General features: G+C 32.9%; 1 protein-coding gene across 3 annotated transcripts in view; it reads right to left on the bottom strand.

The window, feature by feature from the left end:
• The window catches only part of LOC148615254 (testis-expressed protein 11-like), a 48889-nt gene that overhangs the window by 6405 nt on the left and 27146 nt on the right, over positions 1-15338 (bottom strand). For 2 of the 3 annotated variants that reach the window (XM_088589980.1, XM_088589982.1), the window contains 10 exons: positions 14394-14531; positions 14110-14212; positions 12881-12984; positions 10427-10554; positions 8217-8254; positions 7701-7787; positions 6005-6075; positions 4619-4735; positions 4247-4334; positions 3549-3701 (listed from right to left, as the gene is read on the bottom strand). In XM_088589980.1, coding sequence (XP_088446106.1) covers positions 3549-3701; positions 4247-4334; positions 4619-4735; positions 6005-6075; positions 7701-7787; positions 8217-8254; positions 10427-10554; positions 12881-12984; positions 14110-14212; positions 14394-14531 — 1027 coding nt within the window. The remainder of the gene's footprint in view (positions 1-3548; positions 3702-4246; positions 4335-4618; positions 4736-6004; positions 6076-7700; positions 7788-8216; positions 8255-10426; positions 10555-12880; positions 12985-14109; positions 14213-14393; positions 14532-15338) is intronic. The other variant, XM_088589981.1, reaches the window with a different exon arrangement.

Genomic DNA, 15338 nt, shown 5'->3' with positions numbered 1-15338 from the left:
ATTCAGTGGATCATAAATTCTTGTAACATGAACAACTTCGTATGATGAAAATACCTACAAAATTTAGTGAAAATTGGAGCAGTATTTTCCAACGAAATGTGCTTTCAAAAGTATAATCAACAGACAGACTGGGAAAAAAATACTGTGGTTTAATTTATTTTTGTGGGTATAAATTTTCATGGTAACAGGAAAAATGACATTTTGTTGAATACTTGAATTCGTGGTTCGTGGGTCAATAAAATATATGAAATTGACCCATTTCTCTGCCTTACAGCAAATTATCACTGAAGCAAACTACTTTAGCTCAAAATTTCAAAACAAACCTTTTGTGAGCACTGAAAACATTTAAAAACTATTGAAAGTGATGCCAGTAAGAAACTAGTTAAATATCTGCATGGTACCTGTTACCTATGAGCATAGTTAATCTACCAGTGTTTATAAAGGTCAGGCAGAGGCAGAAACAATGCCGAAAAGATATAACCATATTGACCATGTTATTTCAGTAGATATGTACTGTATACCCGCAACAAAAAAAGACCAGATTTAATTTATATTTAAAAAACTGAACCTAATCCTACAGAGAATTATACTAAAAAAACTGGGCCTGATAATACACAGAATAATACTAAAAAATTAGGCCTAATCCTACACAGAATTATACTATATAAGTGGGCCTAGTCCTACAGAGAATAATACTACAAAACTGGACCTAATCCTACAGAGAATAATACTATAAAACTGGGCCTAATCCTACACAGAATAATTCCATGAAACTGGGCCTAAGCCTACAGAGAATTATACTATGTAAACTGTTATCACAGAGACAAGTCTTGCCTGTTCAATGTTGTCAATATAATAGTATGTTCGTTAAATATTTTGTGTTGCTTTCAAGGTTTGTATAATAATATGTTATTACAGAATCATCAGTTTTGTGTTACCACTACATAATGCACAGGCAACAGATGAATGAACACTCAACTAAACTTTCCCGGAGGCCATCACAAAATACCTTGCCACTTCGTGTGGCAGGGTATAAAAAGTGGTCACATAATTACGTTTGATCACTAAATGTATATAATATTGTAAGAAACAGTAGGAAACTTTTTTTTATTCTTGGGAAATTAATCTTTGTAGGATAGTTTTTCAATGGAGGGATGGGGTAGGAATTTATTATATTTGATATGCTTGTGGCACAAGGCAAGCAGTATTTGACATGCCAGCACACAAGCTATTTCATAGGAATTTTAATTTTTGTATATTCGTCAAACCAGTGTTTACTATGGTTGCATTTACCCACTTCCATTGATTTTGTCATTTTATAGGCTTATGCCACTCTTTATAAGGAATAATTAGTAGCTGCACAAGATTTTTGGAGTAGTCATTCATGTTAAATCACTTCTTGTTAAGATTACCGGCTATTATTCAGTATTTTCGTACTTTGTTTTGTTCAGTGTCAACCAGTCACCATTTTCGGAGGTAGGAGTGAAACATCAAAGAATCTCTTTTATTTTATCATGTAAAATAATAAAAAAAAATAATTATCACATTAGGTTCATTGTAAAGGTCTCATTTTTCATTTTTATGTAAGGTGCACCTTGCTGGATGTGAATGTGATTTCATTATTAAGAATAGTAGAGGATACTATTTGTCAAGGGAAACTTCCACATTGTTGTTTCGTCTGCTGTATTTATGCACATTTATGATAGTGGTGTCTGAATCGTTTATTTTATGACAACTTGTCCACTTTTTTACTTTCACTAAAAATGTTTTATTTATATATTAGTAAGTACAGTTAGTTAGCGGACAAGTTGACATAACTTATTTTTGCTGTTTAAGCATATCCCATTGTCTAATCATCCCACCCCCTACAAAAAGGACAATCTGCCACTGGTCACTTTAGGTCACTTGGTACAAATTCCCATCATATATAAACATGAAAGTATTTCAACATGACAGATAGCTGAAAGTATCTTCAGGCGGCGCCCTGGTCCGGGTGTTAAAAGAATAGGCCTGCAGCAGCGCTAAGCTAGTCGTAAAAGGCGACTAAATTGTGCTCAAAACCCTAGCCGGGGGCTAGGGCGCTCTGCCCACAGAGCAACTGGGATGTGTGCCCCAGGTGGTGGAATGGGGTACCCCTGGCATGTTACATGCTGGGGTTGTCAGGCTATAATACAGAAAACCTGACCGCAAACCATAGTGGTGCACCGTGTTGGGAAAGATGCCATGTTCCTCGCACGTAAAAGAACCCTACTGTGGTATTCTCCCGGAGTAGGAACCATAAGGCTCCGCCACAGGAGGCTAAATTGCCCGACCCTACCCATCTCTCCCTATTTCCAGTGGCATTCAAAATTTGTCGACCCCATTGTCCTTGTGTCCCATCCCTTTTTCATTTCATCATCATTTCATGTTCATTTTATCATCAATGTCATGTTCATCGTCTGAATATAGCTGAAATATTGCTGCTCGGACATTAAACCCCAACAAACAAACAAACAAACATCTTCAGGCGGCAATTTACAAATTCAGAATTTTTGCCAGAAATCTTTCCAGACTTTAGGTGAGGAAATTATACCAAATATGGATTTTGCTTAAGTTAAGGAAGATAATAATTTTGTAAGTCCACCACTAATATTATTCTCTATGTATGCGGTAAGTCTAATGGAATAATAAAACAGCTTCATGAAAGCACAGTGCTATTTCCAACCATGTCGGACACCACTCGTACAGTTGATATAGTCGTTATATATGAACATTATTATTATTATAATAAATGTTTTGAAGTTAATAACAAACGCCCTATCTTATCTGCAATATCTGGATTATCAGAAAACATTGGGAATCCATGGTCACAATAAAACATACCAAATCCGATCTCACAGGACAAAGACTAATACCAGAAAACCCTAGTGCATATATACATAGAAGTAAAACCTATAAAAATAAACCCATAAAAATTGAAACTACAAATACAACTATTTAAATAGAACAGTTATATGGATATAGCGCTACATGTTCAACATGTACATTACGGTAGACCACCAGCAGGTATTATGGACATGATACCAGCAGGTGGCTTACATTATTATGAAATAGGAAAGGAGTGAGGAACTCAAATATCTGACAAATCAAAAAAGTGGAAAATTCTTTTTAAAATAACGTGATTATGAATGGCAAAAACTGTGAGTAGCTGGGGATTAAATTGTTTTTTATATCATCACACAGTGATAGCAGAGATTTAAGTAAATATGAAATTTAAATAAAAATGTCTACATGAACTATAAGAAACCTTAATGTTTAACTTATAACATTGAATTTTCTAAGTCAACAAACCAAGGCTGCAGGGGTATATGCTTAAAACTGGCATGGATTTGTGAGGCAATGGTGGAAATGCATCTGTACACCAAATAACATTGACCTAGCATAGGTCATAGCATAGCAACTTTCATCAGAGATTAGACTAAAAACTGGGCCTAAGCCTACACAGAATTACACAATAAAACTGGGACTTATCCTAAGGAGGATTATACTAAAAAATAAAGCCAACAAACCTGCCAGTGTTTCAAATGTTTTTGGATCAGGACTTGGAAGCTTTAAAGCTTTCTCTAAAATCTCTTCCACTCTATGATCATTCAGTTTCACTCTAGCTTCAAATTCATACAACAAAAGAAGAATGTCTGTAGTGTCTTTAGATTTGATATCTGCTGATAAAAAGTCATCACATTAATGTTACTAAAACAGCTTCACTGGCTGGAGGGAGGAAGAAGTTTAATCTCATTAAAAATTCAATACAGGAGTTGAAGTAATTCTTTGATATGCATGAAGCATTTATATCAACAATTAGGTTACAGAATGGTGATGACAACACTGCTGTAAGACAACATTTTGAAACTCTTGTAAGTTTTTTTTGGCATTTTCTTACAATCTGTTTCCATCTACACAATCAATGTTGTCTAAAGCCAAGTTAACTTTGTAAAAACTGGCTACTAAAATGTTCAACTTGGAAAAGTAGAATTTGACTATATGGAGATGATTGTTTTCTACAGTATAGAGGTTCCATATGACTGTCAAAAAGTTCTTATACTTGTATGAATCAGATAAAACTAAACAAAACAAAACAACATAATGATTTTGGTCAAAATAGTAAGTTTTAGCTCAAGCAATAATGCCAGTTTTCAAGGAGATACATTAAACTATATCCACTCCTTACACATCTATAGGTGAATATCATTGTCTACGTTAAGTTTACCTGTAGATGATAGAATGTTACTCTGTATCTGGCAGCAAAGTCTTTTACACTCTTCCACATGATGCAGAGCATCTTCTAAAGAATTCCTCTAAAAATAGATAGAAGAAACACATGGGAAAAAGTTCGGTAAAATATAAACTATTGAACAATTTATGTATAAACACATCTAAGTTTTTTTTCCAGTTTATTCATGATTATAATCTTAAAATTAGGAAAAGTTAAAATTTTTGCAGAACTCATTCATCATATTTCAACTGCTGAGATGAAAAAACAAAAGTGTTAGAAAGTAGCACCCAAAATCAAATTTGAATTCAGTGCTTCAAAGTTTGCATTAAAACAAATTGAAGTTTGAAATATTTTTCAATTTTATACCTGTTCCAGCTGATTTATTGAAGTCCTGGCCACTTGAAGGCTAGCTGCTGCTGCCATCAGTCTACAGGTCTTCTGTCTGCTTAACTGGTTGTTTTCTACTTCACACAGTGATGACAACTAGAAATATTCAGTGGAACAAATTAAGTGTTAAAATTCTAAATGACATTCTAAATTGACTTTATAGTAATTTTACTCAATTCTGTGGGTAGAAGAATTTCTTTGGTACTTAATGTGGGTTGATAGTGTAAAATTTAAATTGACAGAAATGTTAGCCATTTGGGTATAATATGGAGAGAGTGTCGGTGACATCCTACACACGTAGATCCTCTGTGAAACATGAATACCTCAAAATCTTTCTGAAAGAAGTGACTTATGAAGAATGGATGTGATTATTTGATTTTGTAAAGCAGATGCACATCAAGTGCTACAGGAAGTGTCACATATTCCAGGTGGGCGAGACATCAGTGATGCAAGAGCATAACTGTCCATTATCAACATGAAATTGCATGCCTTGCCGTGCTAGGTTAACCCCTACTAGAGCAGTGCTAGAGGTTGTCTGGCAAGCTATTTTCTGACTTGGTGCCATCCTAACCTCTAGCATCTGACATGTTCAAAGCCATCACAAATGTGAATATGCTAAACATGTGCTTTAAATTATTTGAAGTCTTTTATTTACATAAAAGAAGTTTAAACCACCAGAAATCAAGCGATAAAAATCCTTAATTTTTGTTAAATACCTAGAAAACAGTTATAATGAAGACAGTTATCAAAGTGACAAGCCATTTTGAATTAGGTCGCTAATTTTACGAACTACAAATATTTTTGACAAAACAACTGAAAATTTGTTGGTTAATTTAATATTTTGTTTCGCAAATTAAAATCCATGATTTTATTAACCGGATGTACCTATTCAAAATGCTGAAAACCAAATGAGAAGTTGCTTTCACAAAGGACTTCCAGGATTGCTGGACTTCCTTATCAGGTAGGTCATTCGTTTTTCTTCAAATTTAGTCACCTTCACCCATGTTATGTAAGAGGTTGGGATATGGAGGAACGAAATTCCAACCGCTTACATTGTAGTAGTAGGCTTACCCACCCCCCCCCACTTGTACAGGAAGTTGATATCAGACATCATCCAAATTGCTTACAATGTATGCCCCATCTATATAAAGCAACAAACCAAATTTAAAATCAATCTATCTACTGAAAGATTAATGAGATGAAATTAGGGCAGATGGAAGGATGAACAAGGTAATTCCAATATCACCCACTTGTGAGTTGGGGTATAAGTAAAATGTAATTTGAGTACAAATAGCTAGCATAAATACATGTTAATAAAAGCTGCTAAAAGATGTCAAAAGTAAATGAGCATGACAGGGCAGATACCTGACAACACAATGAAAACAAGTCTCTCATACATTGTGGGTTATCTTCATTCTGTAATGCCATATTCCAGGCTAAACAAAGGAGAAGAATATGGTGAAACAACATAAACTGTATAAAAATCCCAAAATCTTAAATAAATAAATGTTGTTTTTGTGATTAAAAAATTCTCTAAAATATTTCTACAACATAAACATGAATTGTAGAAGAAATATTGATTGTGCATTGCAATTTTGGTACCTTCATTGTTCTGTTAAATCATGAATAAACTACAATGGAAATATCAAATTTACATGATAAAAATCAACAAATAATGAAATTTTGAAGAACTCTGTTATTGATATCAATTAAACAAATACCTTTAGTGTTCACATGTACAAAATAAAAGTATACATGTATCCTGTGACTCTAGAGATTGAAATATACATGTATCCTTTGACTCTTGAGATTGAAATACACATGTATCCTGCGACTCTTGAGATTGAAATATACATGTATCCTGCGACTCTTGAGATTGAAATATACATGTATCCTTTGACTCTTGCAGGGATTTAGCCAGGATTTCCAACCCATTAGTCACTTTTGCATAAGACTAAATCTCAATACTGTTTTTTCTTTTCGCGTTGCAAATTTATCAGCATGCATGTATATACATATACTTAGAACAACTATATTATAAATAATAACATGTTTATTTCTATGTCATCACTGATATATAAATAACAGATAATTCATATTAATAAAAAATATATAACAACATACAGTTTCTACATTAGCAACTATTCATGAATAAAAAATGCAAAAAAATACTTTGTTACTGTGTCATACATATCATGTGTGTAAAAATCTAAAAATTATATACATCAGCTACTATTGTTGGCATGTGTCTAAGAATGTAAAGCACTGTTTACTTGATCAGTAATGCATAAACCTCCTGTCCTTAGCCATGCACCACAAAGTGAAAGCCCTCTTAAAATCAAAGGAACCCATATCAAAATATCTTTGACCACTCTAGTTTAAATTTTGACTTTAATAGTCGATCACTGCGACTCTTTGTAGTAGTTGACTTATTTTTAGACTTTTGACCTTTAGGTACGTTGTCATGTGACGACGAACTAAAATAGTCGTAATGGCGGACATAGTTGCGATTCGAACTGTGATTGAAAAATCCAAACATCTTTCCATTTTAAATACATACGATGACACTTTGAGAACGTGTCACAGCGCTCAACAAACAAATCATTACCGTTAATTAATTTGTTTGTCTGGATAATTAGCCTCAACCAGGTGATCAAGCAAGGTGTGATCAAAGGTGATGCAATCAATTCATTGTTTGATTGTAGTCATGATTGTTCATTGTAAAACCCTAATTGGCTTGGGAAAGGTAATAAAGTTGTCAATTATGGGGTCATGGGAACATCAGAGGCTTTTTTACTGATTTTTTTTTGGGGGGGGAGCGAAATATCAAGTGACGAATCGTGCACGAGAAAAATTCGCCACTTTCGAAAATCATTCGTCAATAGCGAAAATGGCGAGCGCTAGCTAAATCACTGCTCTTGAGATTGAAATATACATGTATCCTGTGACTCTTGAGATTGAAAAGTGTCATTAATGTGGGTGAAAGTATTATGTGTGAAGTGGGATGATAACATAATGGACCACAACAGAAATCAATGACAAAGATACATTAAAAACTTACATATTTTCATAAACCAGCTAGCTTCATTTCTCAGCTGTTCAGCCATGTCTTTCCTTTCACCGATCAATTGAAGAAGTTTGTTATAGCCTGAAATTTAAATCCTGCCAATTTTGCTCTAATAAATATACTTAATTTGCTAGCTAAAATTTGTAAATGATTTCAAATTATTGAGATGAATAAACAATGATTAGCTATAGAACTAAAAAATAAAGTTTGTGTGTGTGTGTGTGTGTGTGTGTGTGTGTGTGTGTGTGTGTGTGTGTATATATATATATATATATATATATATATATATATATATATATATATATATATATCTCCTCTCAATGAAGGTGTGGGAAAACTGGCTCACTTATAGATGCAAAAAAATAAATAAATACATGTCAGTCATAACCAGATTATTCATTTAAATGGCAATATAGCACTACTAACAACTTCCAAAAAATCAATGATTAACAAAGACAACAAAAAAACATAAAACAAAAACTAAGTTATAGTGAATTTTTAACACACTACCTGTTCTGATGTGCTTTGTAATTTTCTCCATATTAATGCTGAAAGTTACAGTAAGTAACATCAGTATGAAATACAGATATGGCTAGAAAGATGGAAAATCTCTAATCGTTATAACGGATATAAATTAAAGATTAGATGGAATTACTTTCATGGATTGATGTAGTAGTTTGCTTTCCTACCGATAGTTAAACAAGAGGATGTGTGTTCAAAAGACATGGATGCCCAATCATTTCTAGAATTCAAAGAAACAATAAACAGGAATTTAATAAAGTACCGAGCAAACATAATTAATTCATTTAAAACTGAAGCTTCAAATAAATTTTAAAGCTTTCCAACAAAGGGTTGCTGAGAAAAACAGGAATATGACGTGAAACCTACTAACAAAAAAACAAAAAAACACTTCCAAATGGTGCAACCAATCAAAATGAAGCTGCAAAATAATTCCAATAGAATGGCTGCGAAGATTGTTTGCAACCAAAATTTATTGAAAAAGACACCCTAAAAATCAACAAATCATCCTAGTGCAACTATCTTGACAAGCCTTCACTAAAACTCATCAAGATGAAGCTGCACACTTACATTTAAATCACTTACATGATGGGTGACTGTCAAGATTGAAAACTTATAGAAAAGACCTACATTTTGTACAATATAAACAGGAAGGAGTAGTACTTGATGCCTCCAATACCTTAAGGCAGGGGAATACATATTTCTAATTATCTGCATAGGATATTCAGGGATCAAAATTAGTCTACATCTGTCTGGACGACAGGTCTAGTAGACAAAAAAAAATACCTAGACCTGCAAACAAGCCACTAGACCTTGATCAAAACCTGAACTGAATAACACAAGGTGGTTTGTTTTTAATAAAAGTGGCATTTCATTCATTTTTGTTGTGTTTTTTTATTGATTTGAAGTCTGGATCTTTTAAGAAGGTAATTTTTAAAATAAATGTATAGAAATGATGGCAGCTAATGGGCACTGGAAGTTAGAAGACAATATAAAATATTATCTTAGAACTTGAAAGGCTGCAAACTTTCAATTGATTAACTTGCTATGACACAACAATTTTAATTGCAACAGTGAACCTAATGCTGGATATCACTAGCCTTTATGTGTAGTTTAATCTCCTTGTGCCAATCAAGTGTATCCTACTTTAAGTTTTTTGTTTCGGTAATAAGTTAGCCGCCACCATCCCTACTAGCGTATCACGACAATATTTACAATACATCTATTCCTTTTGCAATTTGTATTGAAGCCTGAAACATTCAGCGCCTCTGCGTTAAGTCATACACTTTATTTTGTTCCCCTATTTCATAGGAGGATCGTTATTGAGGGGTAGGTTTGGATAGCCCTTCAAAGTGTCGCCACTTGTTTACTTTCTTTCAGAACTATTCGATTAATTTCTCGAACTTCAAATACCTACCTTCGTGTTATGAGGAAGTCTAAGAAGTTCCGACTTGGTTTACCTTGACATTAATCAATAGCGACGTATGTTTGAAATATGCCTCTCAAATTTCTTAAGCGTTTAAAGACTGGAATTATGAAATTACTAATTCTGGGTACATTTCCGTAAAATTCTTCTAGACCACCAGACCAGTACAATGAAGCATTTTGCAAGACTGTGACTGATTTTACTAGACGTGGGCTAGCGGACCAATAGTAATTTCAAACCCTGATATTTAACTTCACACATGAATATATATCATTCAATTTCTGATGTAACAAGCTTCCTGATTGAAAAAAAAACAAATTTTGTGCATCCTCTCATAGACAAAATTTTGTAATACGACTGTGACATTGACCTTTTTTGATGGAATACTTGTTGATTTTTTTATACTCAATTCAAATTATAGGAAAGGATTGTTATATTTTTCGATCTAATTGATAAAACCTCAATGCCAGAGATGCACACTTAAAAATAGTGCTATACAGAATATCGAGTGTGCTCCACGTGATTGACAATATTTCTTCATAGATAGAAAAAATATAATAATCCTTCCTTAAATAATATCACATTAATGTATTCAGAGAAATCACTTTGTTTAAAACAACTTCTCTTAACACACTTCAATGACACTCCTACTTTATATTCCATAGGGCATATATTACAACCATCAGCCATAAGAAATCATCATCTAACTAATAATATAAATCTAAAGGTTTTAATTTGTTCAAAACTTTTTCTAGAAGATTTTGTGTGGCAGTACCTTTTCTCCTGAGAATCTGATAAACTCATTCTGATCAGACATCTAAGGGATGTCAGTACTTGTAAATGGTCAGGACTTGTGTTGGCCAAACATTCCAATGCTTCAGATGCTGTGGACTGTTGTTGTTGCTATGAAAATGGAATATAATATGTAAAGTGAAACAAGGATTCAGGACAAGGGTCATTGACAGACAAATTTTGCAAATGGCCGACAACCATTTTCCAATATCAGACATAGAAAATTGTCAACCCTTATAATTTACAGTCGGCATGGTTTTAATAGTGTATAAACATCCTCTCTACCTGTCTCCTAATTGTTTATTGGAAATTAATTGACAGATGTGTGTCAATTTTATCCGATGTGCAGCCACCTGTGACTGTGATTTACCTGTAACTGATTAGTAGATTGCATATGTGAATTAACAGTACATATGCAGCCCCTTCGCATATATAAATATTTATTACTTGATTTATTAAGAAAAAGATGACAAGTCCATCATTTTGCCGCCGATCTTTCAGAGGTAACAAAAGCACATGGTCCTAGAACTACGAATCCGTCGTAGTTTGTAATTATTAATTTATCGATAGAATCTGTTTAACACAGAAGTCAACAGACCATTTAAATCAATATACAAAATGTATATACATGATTTTCTTATATAAATAATCAACTTTTTTTCATCACTCGGAAGTTTTTGGCTCTTTGTGGATGTGATGAAAAAGTCCAAGAGATACGATGTTTTGTTTACATGTTAGAACATCCATGTGTGATTGAAACGGAAATCGTTCACTCGTTCTGACATTTTGTAAAAGACAGAGTATGTGATGAAATAATACAAATTCAAGTATTTATCATAAATAACTACATATTTTTTTTCTTAAAGTTTATTTTCAATCTAAGCATGTAAAAGACTGACACAAATATCTACTGAAGTTTGATAAAATGACCGGCATGGGCTGCCAAAATTTTCGGACCCTTGATTCAGAATACATGTATTTCTTATCATTACATGTGTCTGATGTTGTAGTGCATTTAACTATTTGTTTTTGAGGGAAACAAGAGGCTCTCAAAAGCATGAATCGTTCACATGGTTTAAAAAACTTTAAAAAGTTGTATACAAGCATAAAATAGGCAAAAATGACACTAAGAAGTGTCAAGAGATTTTTTCTAAAATTTGTACCAAAAATAGTTAATGAAATACTAAACATTTTGCCAATTCACATTAATTATCAATCTGACTTTGTTTTCTGAATAACAGGCAAAAACTGATAAAAGTGTCAAAAATAACACTTTAAAAGGTCATAACTGCAAGAGAGGTCAACAGATTTTTCTGAAATATGCACCAAAAATAGACATTGAAATACTGAACATTTTACCAAATTACATTTATCATCAACTGCTTTTGTTCTCTAAATAACGAGCAAAACTGGAAAAATGTTAAAAATGACACATTCAGGGGCTTTTACTCCAAGAATAAGCTACTGATTTTTCCTGAAATTTGCACCATTGATGGATCTTGTCTTTATTATGATAATACAGTTTGAATTGTGCAGCTAGCTGTTTTCTTTTCCAAATAAATAACCAAAAAATTCAAAAGAAGGTAAAATCAGGATAAGAGGGCCATAACTTCAAAATTGGTAAATTGATTATAGATCTTTTCAAGTCCAAGACTTCTCATTACAGAGGTAAGCATATTCCAATTTTCATCCATGTGAGACATCCTTTTCTCACCCACGGGAGAGATAAAACATATCACAACAAAAGTTTTATGATGTCCTGTAAATTCAAAGCAATTTAGGTAATCATTGGGCTCTAATTTGGCATACTAATAAAAAATTCACTTTAAAAGTGAGAAAAAGAATCAAACATCGCTAGAAAATACAATACAGAAATGTCAGACACCCTCTGGTAAGATTTCAATGAACTCAGCAAAACCTTGCTGGAGAACTTCAAATCTCGGACGTCTGAGATTTCTCTGTTTTGCACTCTCAGCAGTGTTAGATTCTTAATGTCTCAGATTTCTTCTATCTGTAATGATTTTTGAGATATAAACAAAAAAATATGGTAATACCCCTATGATTGTTGCTAAGCTTTATCAAATTCTGTTCAATCTTTCAGAGAAGATTTTGAAGGAAAAGTTAAAGACAGACATCACACAATGGGGACAGACAACAAGCAATGAAAGAAGTTCACTTGGCCTTTTCTGCCAGATGAGCTTAAAAGGTAAATAATTTTGCATGATTTTCATTATGCATTCAACTAAGACAACTAGCATCTCAATTTTTATTTGATTGCTAAATGTGTGATACCAGACATACAAGTAAAAAATAAATTCAAATATAAACATCTCTTAAATTTATATCTTATGTGGGTGTGAATGAATTGATAAGGGAAAATGTCATCATGGAAGACAGATTTTAATTTTTTGAGCACCTTTGTATAGTTTCACAATACCTCAAAAGCCATATGAGCAGCCAAGCAAATCAAACTGTGAACATCACTGTCTTCTGACATACTGTTTGTAGCGAACACACACATCTTATGTAATGAAGCTTTTGCTAAAGTAATAGTGAACATCAACAAATTAATAAACATAGAATAACATCAGAATAAGTATCAAACTGTCCTTTGTACCTCATTCTACCATGTGTGATGTCTAATTACATAACCATATCATCAACAGCACTCATCAAAACCTGAATTCAGATAGAACTTGGGAATTACAATTTCTAGTAAAATGGACTTCTTGGAATTTTGTGAACAGACAAATTAACAAGCAAAAGTATAATTGCATATGTTTGGAATGTCAATGAGGCAAAAATTAATATGACAACTAGAAATACAGTAATCAAGGTAACAAGAAAATAACTCATGCTCAAATGGAGTTATATGTTTAACCATTATTTCACTTTGGAGTCTTCTGAGAATGAATGCATTCCTTCATGCACATCTACATTTGATACCCAACCTTCCTATGAAATTTTATCAAAATCTCAACTGGTTAAAACTTCTGCTTACAAGATATGTAGACAGAAGAGCAAAACAGACAGACAGGGTGATTCTCATATAACAAAAAGAGCCTTGGTTGCAGGGTTATATCTAAGGGACACATGTGAATCTCCTTATCCTTAACATACTCTATTTGATTCACTAAGCTTAGTGATACATACTCAAATCTCTTTCCTACTTGAAATACATTTTGATAACAATAAGATTACGATTGACAGCATCAATTAATTCTGTTTCAAACAGAGTTATCTCTCTTTAAGCAGTTGACTGACTCCACAATCCTTTGTTGTCTAAATAAACATAATCACTATGAATGGATCCAGGGGCCAGAAAACCCCCTTTTTTATTGAAGTATTTTGTTTTGGACAAAATTTAAACACATATGAACAAATAGTAGCCTGAAATCCCCATTTTTTTTCTGATACTCCTCTGGACTCCTTTTAAGATCTCTGAATCCATCTGTGTGAATGTTGTATCATGGTTTCATAAATATAAACATGTGTATTTTTTTTTCTATTTTTGTTGACTTTATATGATGTCACTAGCCCTTTTATGAAGTTAACAAAATTATCTGATCTCATTAACTCGCATTATAAACTACATGTATTTTAACTGACAGTTTAAAGTTATATAATATGTAACAGATTTAGGTATTTGATATTTCAGAATCAAACCTTTTTCTAGATCAGACTGAGCCAAAGCTAGTTTATACATGGTGAACTGGGTGTGTACAGATTCTGGATCATACTTCTCTGCTTCATGTAGCACATCATCAGCCTGAGAGGACAACATAAACATAGTAAATATTTCATACGTGTAGGGAGAACAGGTCAATTTCTTTGTGTGTTTTTTTTTTTTTTTAAAGGAGATCAAAACTACTTTAAAAATTATCCAAAATTTCTCTAACTCCTTGTCTTGAAGTGTTTAAATAAATCAATTTAAACAGCAATGACCTAACCTTGACATTCATCTGTAGATTAATGTAACAGTTAGCTCTGTTCCTATGTAATTTGGCCAAGTTTTTATCTCCAGACTGAACTTCATATAAACTCAGGGAATAGTTGTACCAATCAAGGGAGGACTGGTAGTCTTTACTCTGAAAAATATAAATTTATACATTTTATTTAAACAATAAGATGTAATTTCAAAGAAATGCACCTGAAAAATTTATTAGTTTTCACAAGCCCATGCCAGATTACATAATCAAAATGGTGATTGACATTTTCTCTTCATTCTATACAATTATCATTGATTTCTTCAGGAAAGCTTGATACATTTGCAAATTCATTACAAGTTGAAGGGTAATTCCACTAACTTATATTGATTATCGTAAAGTGAAGTCACTTGGTCAAGACAAACAAATTCCACATACCTAAGTGGTCAACAAACCGATAATTTAAGATCATATAAGTCAGTATACTTCAAGTTCACATAAAGTATTATAAAGCTATACAGGCAGAGGTCAGAGGTAAGGATAACTTTTTTATCCAAGGAAATCATTGTAAACTGGTTCATAATTCTATCAAACTACAGAACACTTATATCTGTACTAGTACAGTGGTATTATTTATCACTCTAAAGCAAAATTTATTAAACAAAGCTGGCTTATATCAATATTGTTAAACTCTACTAAAATTACCAGAGAAATACAATTATAGAATGCATTCAATGAAAAAAAACTCACGGACTATTATGTTCTGTACAGCATATTTATCACTTTATTTTATGCATAGGTTGGATAAAAACACAAATTTACAAAACAAAAAAAGTATGTACATCCCAAGAAGATTTTGTTTGAGCAATAACCGACACAAAAGCCAGGGGCACCTCAAGGATTTCCGGTAGGAAGGGGACATAACCATTTACATCCTATATGAGGAAAATCTCTTGCAAACTTGGATTC

The sequence above is a fragment of the Perna viridis genome, chromosome 6, assembly GCF_037379345.1.
Source record: "Perna viridis isolate PV_CMFRI_1.1 ecotype Kerala chromosome 6, ASM3737934v1, whole genome shotgun sequence".
Taxonomy (NCBI): Eukaryota; Metazoa; Mollusca; class Bivalvia; order Mytilida; family Mytilidae; genus Perna; species Perna viridis.
The sequence above is the reverse complement of the archived record's forward strand: the minus strand, read 5'-3'. Positions and strand labels throughout refer to the sequence as shown.